Source organism: Triturus cristatus, chromosome 5_2, assembly GCF_964204655.1.
Source record: "Triturus cristatus chromosome 5_2, aTriCri1.1, whole genome shotgun sequence".
NCBI lineage: Eukaryota > Metazoa > Chordata > Amphibia > Caudata > Salamandridae > Triturus > Triturus cristatus.
In genome coordinates, this window is record NC_140588.1 from 933,646,400 (window position 1) to 933,658,532 (window position 12,133).

Below are 12,133 nucleotides of genomic sequence, written 5' to 3' on the forward strand. Positions count from 1 at the left end.
AGCAGACGCCGCCGCATCACCGGGAAGAGTGTCACAGGGCCTGTCACGGCTCGCATCATTGTGGAAGCAACTTGCATCGCCAGGGGAGAGGATCGACGTCGCAGCAGATGCCGCCGCATCACTGGGAAGCATGTCGCAGGGCCTGTCACGGCTCGCATCGTGTAAAACATCTCGCATCGCCGGAGAAGAGGATCGACGTCACCATCAGGCGCCGCCGTATCACCGGGAAGCGTGTCACATCAAGGAGGAAGCACCATCTTTGTTTCTTTGCACCGGAACTTCAATGCATCACCGTCCTTGCAACACTTTCGTTGTCTAGCGTTACGCATCTTCAGGTACATTGAACTCTGAGTGCCGCATTTATCATCTTGAGAGAACTAAGCTAAATTCTACCATTTTAAAGTAACAGTATTGTGGATTTCTGTCATTTATGGTCTTGTGTTAACTCTATATAAAGAATACTTATTTTTGATAAAAAAAACTTGTGTGGTGTCCATCTGTAGTGTTGTCACTTGTTTACTGTATGTGTTCACAAATGCTTTACACACTGCCTCTGAGATAAGCCTGTCTGCTCGTGCCAAGCTACCCAGGGGGTGAGCAGGGGTTATTTTAGGAGAGTACCCACTTACCCTGACTAGACGAAAGGGTCCCTATTTGTCACAGGTACCTACCTATGCCAACTAGAGACCCCCAAATCTAACAATGGTTTGTTAGTTTGAGAGTAGATATAACTCTGTACTAGTGATAGAGAGTCTGAGAAAAAAAGGACCTTGAAAAAGAACATGGAGAGCCAGAGAGTCAATTACAGCAATGTTTCGAAGTGTCGCAGGTGATCAACAATGATGTTATTCTCAGGACTGGCCTGGGAGATTCAGTTAATGTTGCAGTTTGCAATGTGAGAATGGAAGGGACAATGGAGCCCCTTACGGTGTGAACAAGTGTGTTACCCAGAAGATTCTTGTGGTATTAACTAGTGTTCTCACAGGTTGATGATGGCTACTTTTCTCTTGGACTTTGAGAGGTACAGACTTCTATGCTTACCCCTCTGATTCTTTGTTGTGTGTGGCTTAGGCTAACACTTATTTCCCTATCCTTAGAAGACTCTTACCAAGCTTTTGAAATGATGACACCTTCTTGCATACTTCACACAATTTTCTCTATTTTTTACATTTCCCTGAAATTTTGGAGACTTCATTTAGATTATATTATGTTTATTCGTTTAGACTTTAGATTAGATGACTTTAGATATTACTCATGTTTAGGACCAGATTTAACTGTTAGTTCTTTGTATTGCTGTGACTGAACTTCTTGTTGGTCTCATACTGATGTGTCCGAACTTCATTAGGAGGTTTTACTATCGAGTTGTTATTCTGTACCTTTACAGCATAGTGCTGAGATTCATTTACATTAACTTAATTGCTAACTTGTAATAAAACTTCTTGACTTTATTTACTGATTTCTGGTCCGTATTGTGTAGCTAAATGGGTTACAATGTTAGTTATATGTGTTTGACTAAGTGCTAACTCCCTTCTCCTCTCAGTCGCTAAGCAACACCCATCAATTAACCAGTGGTGAGAGGTTGGCTCAGCACTGGATCGGCGCATTTCTGCTCTCTCCATTTAATGAAGTGCAGCTCATGTAAAACCCACAATGTCCTTAGGCAGACTGCCCAAAAAATATACATACAGTAACACAATAAACTGCAACTGTGATCTTAAATGCGGCATATAAAAATAAATTGTAATCATTAATATGTTTGATTGACGTTTATTAACATTATTCTGGATCAAGCTAAAATTTGATGACAGCACAGATTCAAGAATTGTCAATGTACAGATTTGCGTGTTGCATTCTAAATTGATTAAATCCTTTAAGTGTTGGCTATGTAAACCATTTCAGGCTAAAATCTGTCACATGTTTGTCACAGTCACAGAATAAGTTACAAACACACAGAATTCACACAAGGATGCTGTTTGGTGACTCCAACACAATATCCAGGAAGTCTAAATAATATGAAACAGACAACTTGAAGATATCTATTAAGGATGGTTCTATAACATTCATGTTAACTAACTTCAATAATTTGGTCTTTGGATTGCTTGGCATGAGATGTACTTATTCTACTACTAATATTTTGGACTTATGATTATCTTCCAACAAAATAAACTATTCATGTTGTGGAGCACAGTTTTGCCAACTTTCCTCAGCTGCTCCATATAAAATCTAACATTAGAACAGTATGCTAATTTTTCCAGTTCCAATTTGAATGAATGGCTTAACTCAAGTGTCTAACCCTGAGGTAATGATTTCCTGAAAAATCTATCTGTTGAATATACATTATGCACAATAATATGGTCATAACCATACCTGGTAGCTGCTTAAACTAATTGTTAAGCTAATTCTATTATTTAATCTTCAAATGTATTTTACGCAAGTAAATAGGTGCATGCTAATTAAGGGATGTAATCAGTATGCATAGAACCTTGGGAGAACCGAATACATTTTCTAATATTTACCAAATCTGCCATTATATTAATAGTGATATCATATTTAGATACTTAAAAGGGATTTTACACCCAATTTGCACACCTGCGTCCAGTACTAAAAAAGTAGGGTATATGTTCATAAATAAGCGGCGAGAAACATATTTCCATGTGGTGTCTCTGACATTTTGTTACTACTATGAAGATTGTAACTTTACAAAAATGACAGTTATAAAATCTTTGCATTCTAAGTTCACCCTTTTCCTCTAGAGTCCTCCAATGGTAAGCTCCAGAAAGGAGCGTTGAGGTAGAAGACAGCTGTGCCTACATATTTATGTTTTATTGTAGCCAAATGTAGCAAAGTGTCCTAAAGTTTGCATTTTTTTCACATAAATTGGATGTTACTGATATTTATGTAGTACCCAATTCAATTTCCAATTTCATTGTTATATTTCCAAGTATATGTATTTGTAATTTTCCGTGGCATTCATTTTCTATAAATTTTCTAACAATAATTTCTTAATAGAACACAAAAAATGAATAACCATGCAGCATAGGATTGTATGCTCCACTAACAACAAACTGATACCTGGGCACATTTGGGGATAACAATACATGCATTAAAGTATTTCAGCTATAATTTAGCACTGTAAGCACTTGTTGGGAGGATGCATATTATATGTACTGTCAATGAACTCACATTGAGAACTCCATTCAATGAGATCATTAATTTTGAAGACAAGTGCCTCTTGTATTGTTTTGTTTATTTCTCAAAATGTGATAGTCCATACAAATATGCGACTTAGTATAATATATTTTAAAATGCATATTCACACTCAAGATCATTAAAACATTAAAGGAGATGAATGTAATATTAAGAAATTGTCTCACCTTGAGTAGAATCCTCTACGGCCTTCCTCTTCCTTCTACCTTGAGTGTGGAAGTTCAGCCTCAGTTCTTCATTATATTCCTGCAGGGTCTCATGGGAATTGTAAGACTGCCTCAGTTTGTGTTCATCCTCGCTATCATCTGAGGAGCTTGTATAGGTTAGATCCATTTCACGCTTGACTTTAGAGAGTGGTTGGTAGGGCTTGCAGTCCATTTGTTCCATCTTCAATTAAGTTGTCTCCAAGTGATAAAAGATCTACAAACATACCCTGGATCTGTGCTCACAGTCCTGAAAAAAGCAAAACAAAATATTTTATATAACAAAATAGAAGCACGACAGGCACATTTAACCAAAAAAATGAACCACATATAATTTGGACGACTCTTGCTGCCTGCATTATAAGGAAAGGGGCAATCAGGATTGCCCTGTGGTAAAACCAATCATCCACCTTATTTCATAATATTTTTGTTTTTAGCACAAATGTCTTTTCTTCCAATTTTATATGTGACGAATCATTCAATTTTTGATTTAAATTCATCTACTATTGTAAACGTATAAACACAGCTGCGCAATAAATTTGCTCAGAGTCAGTTTGCTCGACTGGGCTGCTCACGGGATGGAGTTTCCTAGGAAAAAGATTTGGAAGCCTTGCATGTCTCATATGTCCACCTCCTATATTTTAGTTCAAATAGTCTTTGTGTATTATGGACATAAGCTAGACCTATTTGCACCACTCCCTATTACACAAGAAGCATAAGTGGCCAATATTTGCACACTATGACACCATGTACATTTCAAGACATTTTCTTTCGTTTAATAGAAAGGTAGTATTACAAATAGTAGCTAAAAGCTGTTCTCCATTTATCAATAATAAGAATCACAAAATAATTTCTAATGATTACTGTCACTTATAACATGTATACTGTGTTCAGATGGTCTACAGATCTCTGATTGTGCTTTCCTTTGGTCATTGCTGTAATTGTACAGTAGTTTTCAGTGCTCCTAAATAAAGTCCAAATTTACTGGTAACACAACATCTAAAATGCCTACTGTGACATAATTATTCATATAAACAGAAAAGGGATCATCGGTGATTCAGATATAGTGTGACCAATCACTATGACTGGACAAAAAGGTATTATATATTTATATATTAATCTATTTAATCAATCACTCATTGATTCATTTTTATGTATGCATTTATTTATGCATGTATTAATGCTTAACTTAAAAGTGTACTATGACCTTAGTGTCAGATTCACACCAATGCTTATGGACATTTGTTAGGATGCATTACTTTTGCCACAGGCCTTGTTTGAATTCTGATATTTTGGCCAGGTAGAACATCAGTCCACAAGCACTTATTTTGCGCTTATATTTTCATAAACACCTTCTTGGTATAACAGAGCAATGTGTCTGGGGGGCCTCAAATATGCTCTACATATGACTATAGTGATAAGGTCCTGCCCATGTCAGCAGGATCCGACACCCATGCCATCCATGGGAGGTCGTTGAGATGTACAGAGCTTAAAGTGCCATAAATGTTAAGAAATTGAATTTGAGTTTTTTGTTCTTGGGTCAGGGTAGGAAATTTCATAAATGGCAAAGCATGGAATCTTTACATCAAAGAATACAACATGTCTTTGCCCTGTCTGTAGTGTAAGTTTTTCTGCTGTAGGTTTTCAGTAACACAGCCTGCAGTAGGGGAATTGAAGGTGTGCCAAGTGCGGAGCTTAGCTCATTCAACTCATGCCCTGAAAGGCATGCACTAAGATAAGCATTTGCTTCATCTCCTGGTTCCAGCGGCAGCCGGCACAGGTAAGCGCGGTGGGCAGGGCAAGGAGCAGCAGGGGGGAAGCCGACAGACGACAGAATAAGTATCATTTATTTATTTAATTATACCTATTCCATCGTCTGTGGACTTCACCCTCCTCCCACCGCTCCACCGCCCCATCACCCCACCACGTTTACCTTTGACGGCCGCTGCTGCCTGGTGCCTTTCTGACATAGATTTTGTAATGCGATCTGCCTGTGGGCATGGCATTTTGGTTAATTTAGGTGCATAGATATATTATTTTCATGACATCATCACGTTCATAAAAGTAGATTTTTTCCTGATCTGTCCTAGAATGATATATTTTTGTGAATTGGACCCTTGAATATTTTAATGCAGTGCACAGGAGGGATGGAGGACAGTGACAGAGCAGGTAGATGCCCCTCCAACTATCACTAATGAGATGCAGAGTGGGCGTTCCCGTGCCAAAAGACGCGACAACATCACACCTCTACATTCTCGACGACCAGACAGAACTGTGATAAAAACACAAAACAGGCGATAAGGTGCGTTAGCACCAGGAAATCTACACCTGCTCTGGCCTGTTGTAAAGTCAGACGGCAGCCTGCACAACAAAAGGGAGAACAGCCCAGGGCCACATTGGAAGGGCAACAGATGCCATGGAGCCACCCATCATGTGGCCCAGACACCCAAGAGGGCCACAACACCCACCGACACCACCCCAGGACCACAACCCAGTGGACCCCCAGGAAGCGTACCAACCCAACCTCTGACAATGCCACCGTCCACCACAGGCTGAAAGGGACAACCATCCCACGCATCCCGACCATCATCGCCCAACAGGCCTATGGTACCAACACAGCGGACAACCAACATCCCACCCCACACCAAGCTGCTGGCTTGGCTGCACCTGTTGGCCCCTGGCACCCCCCAAACAACACCCACCAGAGTCGGGGTAGTCTCACTGCCAGCGCCATCCAAGTCCCTCACACCTGTCCTGGACATCACCATCACTCTGTTACCCCAGTCCCCACACGTCCAACACAACGCGCAGGTCACACTGGAGACCAAGCAAGGACCATACGCCATAGCAGAATGCACGCACGTGTTGGGGCAATCCACAGCACACATGTCCCACCTGTGCCCCGTGGTGACACAGCACTCAATCACCGCAACAGAAAGCACACCTCCCACCCCAATGTGCAGGCAACAACAGAACACCATGGAACCTCCAACAATGTCGGCTTCAAATACACAGACAGTGCATGATTCCTTCATCCTCCAACCGTCCATCATCAACCACCGTACCCAGGATGGCAACTCCACAACCATGCAAATCACAACTCTGGCAATGCACAAGTCACAAAATCACAATCAACATGGACAACAACATGCCCACCCACCAGACACGACAGAACAACTCACAATGGTTACCTGGCCAAGCCGTGAACATGAGCCGTCAACGGCATGGCACCTCAGCCACACAACAGCCGAATGTGGGTAGAGGTGGCAAACAGGCATGTGTGAAGGATGCAGTAGTCCCATGATTGGGAAAGTACACAATGCCAAGAGTGGCAGAGATGTGCTGGACAGTCCGTAGTATGCACCACACACCCATATCTATGGCAACATACACCTCTGGTGCATGGAGTGTAGTGGACAGGGGATGCAACCATGTCACCCCAGCCAGTGGGGGACCTCGCGGGAATCTTGCCTGTTACGCCCCCCCTAAGTGTGACCGGAGTGGGATGGCCCGGCGTACGCCACGCCAGCGTAAGGGTGTGAATAAGAAGCACGTAGCCCTGGGCGTGGTCCACTTCCGGAAAGCCCAACGTCTCTGCCAGGGCGTCCGGACGAAACCCGGGTCACATACATGGAGGTGTCTGAACGCGTGGTGCCACTGAACCTGAACTACGCAGGGCAGTGGGGCCATCCAACATATGCCGGCGACACTCGGTTAATGGCCCGTGCTGACTGCTGCCTCAGGCCTACACCACGGTCAGGTAGGTCACACATTTGGAAATGAGTCTTGATTACACCATGGCAGTGAACACCATTTTAGGCATAGGACAAGTCACTGTACTAAGGGTGGGCGTAGTTCGCGAAGTAGCACTTCGCGAAGCTACGCAAAGTGAAGTTCGCACTACGCGAGCTACGCGTATCACTTCGCGAACTGCGTAGTAACATGTTCGCACTGTGCAAGATGTTGTTTTCAATGATTGCACAGTGCGGACAAGCAACCGGCACTGTGCAATCATTGATAATGGCATCTTGCACAGTGCGAGCTGTAGTTTTCTGCTGCTCGAGTAGATTTTTACTCGAGCGGCAGCTTTCTCAACGCGAACTGGTAGTTTCTCATCGCGAGCGGTCGCGAGCATACACGACCCCTCGCAATGAGAAACCTGACCTCCTCGCGTTGGGAATCTCGCCGGGAGGTTTATTTTCCATGCTCGCGATCGCGAACAAGGAAAAAGTCTCGCCAGGATGTCATTTTGCTTGCTCGCGGTCGCCAACTTGACGTTGAGGACCGCGAGCAAGCAAAAAATGACCGCAGCACTACGCAACACTACGCTACGCGTGTTCGCACTGTGCTACGTGCAGTTCGCGTAGTGCGAAGTAGCGCGAACTTCGCAAACTACGCGAGCGTAGCGTAGTGCTTCGCCCAGGCCTACACTGTACTCACTTCGATGTGGTGCCAACAAGTCTGTGCATGGCATCACAACCACACGTGTCTGTGGCCCTTTGCGGACTACGGCCCTCGGCCTATGCTGCGCACAAGTGGGTGACACATTTGGAACTGAACATCGGTTATTCAAAAGGCAGAATACATGTCATCGCACACACGGAGAGGCATAAGAGGATGACACGTTGCAGTCCGGAGGGAACAAGATCATCGTTACGGACGTGATCGAACACTACCGACAACTGCCCTTGTGTCACTAACTATGTGCCTCGCCAGCCAACGACACGTGGCTGTGGGCCACTGCTGACCACTGCCTCCGGCCTACACTGCAGTCCAATAGGTCACAGGCTCTTAATTTTGCAATGGCTGAGTTCATATCAGCGTACTGGCATCATCGCAGACAGCATCCCCTCTCAGCCCCGGTGCCACTAAGTCTGTTCCCCGACAATCATCGACACTCTCTGGTTGAACTTTGGTGGTGCCTGAGTCTATGGACTAGGGGGCAGTTTTCATCCTCACGTAGCTGTCACCGAATTGGTGGTGACAACGAGGCTGTCGCATTCCACTCCTCCATTTGCTGCTTCCGGATAAAATCAAACCTTTCGGCATCATGCCCTGGAGTACACTTTCCACTATCCACCGAAACCCTCCGCAACATACACCTTGGACATTGATGGTGACCCGCTCAGGTCACATGGCCCATCTGACTGCACCGCAAGTCACCGTCCCGTGGCTGGGTGCCTGTGCCGGGCACTGTGCATCAGGGGCCACTAACTCTGTACTTGTCAGGTCAGGACCCCTTCTTCTAAGATATTAGATGGCCCCTGAAGCAATGGCCCTGGGGTCATCAATGCCATATATCTGTGGCCCTGCGCTGTACGGAGCCTTCGGGCCCAACGACGTCCCACCAGGATTCACACACCAAATCGAGTCCTGACCGGCCCGGATGTGGCATCACCGTAGGAAGCACATACCACCACCGCAAGGACCACCTCCAACAGCCATCTGCCACAGTCGACACGGTGGTCCTGACAGACTTACGGAGTTGCTCAGACCTATCGTCGATGCCATCATCGGACTGATACCCTGCTCAGCACTCCAGGTGCCAGTGACTCAGTGCACCGCAAGCCATTGCCGTTACTAATTGAGTTTTGAGCTGTGAAGAGGTTGTACAGCTATGTCACCTCAAACAGTGTGGGGGCCCTGAGATGTTGATGAGGAAGATGATGCAGGTATGACACCCCACTGCATCTGCATCGGGTATCTGTCGGAGGGACACTATCTGAGACTTTTTCTTCACATGGGCACGCATATCTCTGGTGTTCCATCCCCACTGCACTGCAACTCACGGACACTTCTGTTTGCATGTTGGCTGTCCTCTGGACTTTCTCTGGCTCCCTCCATGTTGCTCAGCAGTTGACTCTTTTATGCATGTGTTTTATGTTTCCGTGGCACTGGTGTTTAATGTTCAATTGATTGCCAGCACCAGACATTCCATGCAGAATGGCTTACACTCACTCCACACACATCCAGCACAGACGTCATTGTATATGTGGCCCTGCCAATAAAGGGGCCGGGCGCATGTGCCCGTAGCCAGTTCAACATGATATCTGCATGTGTCCCTATGGTCTTGTTGTATACATGAGGGCCCTGGGCCCTACGCCATTACATTGTGCTGTGTACATCGGATGCAGATGTGTCATCGCAGGCAGTGGTTGGAGCGTGGACATGTAGCTATGTCGTCACCCACTCAGTTCATAAGGGGAGTGGCCAGGGCCGTCGTACGCAGACCCAACATGGGTGTGTGACTGCTATTACTGCGTTACTGGAGGTCACCAGTGAAAGCAACACCGGAGCCACTACTTTGAGACCATTCGATGCAGGAAACACATATGACAACAAATGCAATTCCAAGTACTAGCAAATCATATAGACAGCACTAAGGAGCATCCACGTAATCAACCGCTGAGCACTACCAGCAAGTGCAGAAGCATCAATACTCTAATTAGTGGTGTGTAAGACTGTCAATCTCTGTAGATATCATAACACAAGAAGACGTTCTCACCTGCATCATGATTGGAATCATCCAGTGACAATTCCCATTTCATTAATATATTGCCTGATGACTGAACATTCAGTGCTCCATCAGTACACCTTCTACAAGATCACAATCTATATCAAAGTGCATACAAAGAAATTTACAAAACACTTGCACCCAACCTCTGATACCAAAAAGACAAGCTGGCAGTCATATCAATGTAAAACGCATAGTATACAATATATACATTTCTGTTCACTGAACAAAGATCACGTCTTGCGTTCCATTCTAAGAATATGAATGAATGGGAATCAATGTGGCGAGCAGCTGCATCATAACTATTTGACAAACATTTGGACTCAGAAAGTAATTAATTTAAGACAACTGATGAATATTTCATCGAATCATCTCTGAAAAAAAAACGGCAGCTATTGGAAAAGTTTAAAAAGTGTGAATTAAACAAATGGTGGGAAATAACATATAAATTACATTGCATTGAAAGTCATTCCAACATATGAAGTTTCTAATCTGGACCTGTTGCAAGAATGTGCTCTCTTCATAGCCAAAACATGCAAAGGGATGATGGAACTCTCAATCAAGTATGTTATAATTAATCTGGAATCAACATGCAAAGAGATTGCCAAACAAATTGAAGACATTTACAAACACAAAACAGAATCTAATGTCATTCACGTTTTCGAAACTTTGGATGAGCAACTCAACATTTATGAAGAGAGTATAAAGAGCAAAAACACAGTGAACTTTTCTAAGTGACATGAAGGATTAAGCAGAGGGAAGGGTGTTGACCTTCTCCAAATGATTTGACTATGCCCAAACGAGATTTACAGATACTGGAATACAGAAACAACAAGAGACTGGCTCAAGTTCTGATATAGGATCGGAAGTTGAAGAACAAACAGGCTCTACAACTTTAGAGATTTGTCCCTTAAGCTTCTACGAAGAATTCTGGCTCCTCAACAAAAACAGGAATAAACAGCTTACACTCAGGGGAACAGGAAGAGGAAGGCAAAGGGGTGCAAAGAAATGATCAGAATAACGCGCAGAGATGGTCACAACAAGCTCAGGTCCAGCAAGACCCTTAATCAGAGGATCTACGACCAGGCCATTGATAAGCAAGCAACAGGCTCGGTGACATCAGTGATCAACTGACTCTCATGTCAACTTTCACAGATGGAGATTTCCACACTGAAATTAGGACTATCATTCTCTCCAACTATGGATATGAACTATACCAGTACCAGAATTCATCTATTTCTATTTGTGCGTAAACCAAAACTGATGAAAAGTCAGACCATGGCCAAATCAATTTGTCATCAGGCATCTAACACAGAAAAATGATCAGGCATCAAACACTTTCAAAATACATGACCTTGAATTTATCCTGGCAACTCATGATTTGAAGACCAGTAATGATAATTCCAGGAATGATCATATCAAAGCAACCTTAAGGGAACTTGGCTTTATAATGGATAGGGCCCCATCCAGTGGTCTAAAGCGTAAATCAATACTTCATCCCAACATATACAACTACAGAGATCTCGGCACTCATGAAGGAGATCTCCAACCTAATAACTCCTTTGTGCTTGCCAGAAATACCTTTTTAAATACCTGAAATGTATTTTAAAAAAGGTACATTTTATCATAAATATAAACTAATGCTTGCTTAGTATTCTTCCATCAGCAAGACATACAAAGTCTGCGTTTATATATTGCAGGACCTTTGCACATGTACATACAGTGTGCTCCTCCAGTATATGGTAAAGGCAATACATAGTTAACTTCCTTCATAACTCTCATCATCTCATTTATTAATAAATCTCATTTTTCTCAGTCATTTAACCAATATATCTTGTTCTTTCAAATTCCATAAAATGCCATATAACATTGTATGAAGAATATCAATATATTATCACCACGTAAGAGGAACTTCATAACTCAAGACTTGTTCTCTTATCACTTTCCTTCAATATTTTCTTTCACAGTGTCTCTCTGACGACTAAATTATTGCATACAACATTTCATAAATTATATTAACAATGAGACCAACACCGCAAGTAGCCATAACAAATTAAAATTTTTTGTTTTCTTTGAAAGATCGAAAATGGATTTTATTTCAGTATATATATTTAGGTTCTGGCATTGTAAATTCCAGGGGCCCGATTCACAGAACTAACTTAAGACAAAATCCTAAACTTACTACCATTTTAGTATTCACAGAAGGCAC

General features: G+C 43.2%; 1 protein-coding gene across 3 annotated transcripts in view; it reads right to left on the reverse strand.

The window, feature by feature from the left end:
- TENM1 (teneurin transmembrane protein 1) overlaps positions 1–12,133 on the reverse strand; it is a 1,737,496-nt gene that overhangs the window by 1,474,021 nt on the left and 251,342 nt on the right. For all 3 annotated transcript variants that reach the window (XM_085608139.1, XM_085608140.1, XM_085608138.1), the window contains exon 2: positions 3,375–3,660. In XM_085608139.1, coding sequence (XP_085464265.1) covers positions 3,375–3,594 — 220 coding nt within the window. In that variant the 5' untranslated portion in view covers positions 3,595–3,660. The remainder of the gene's footprint in view (positions 1–3,374; positions 3,661–12,133) is intronic.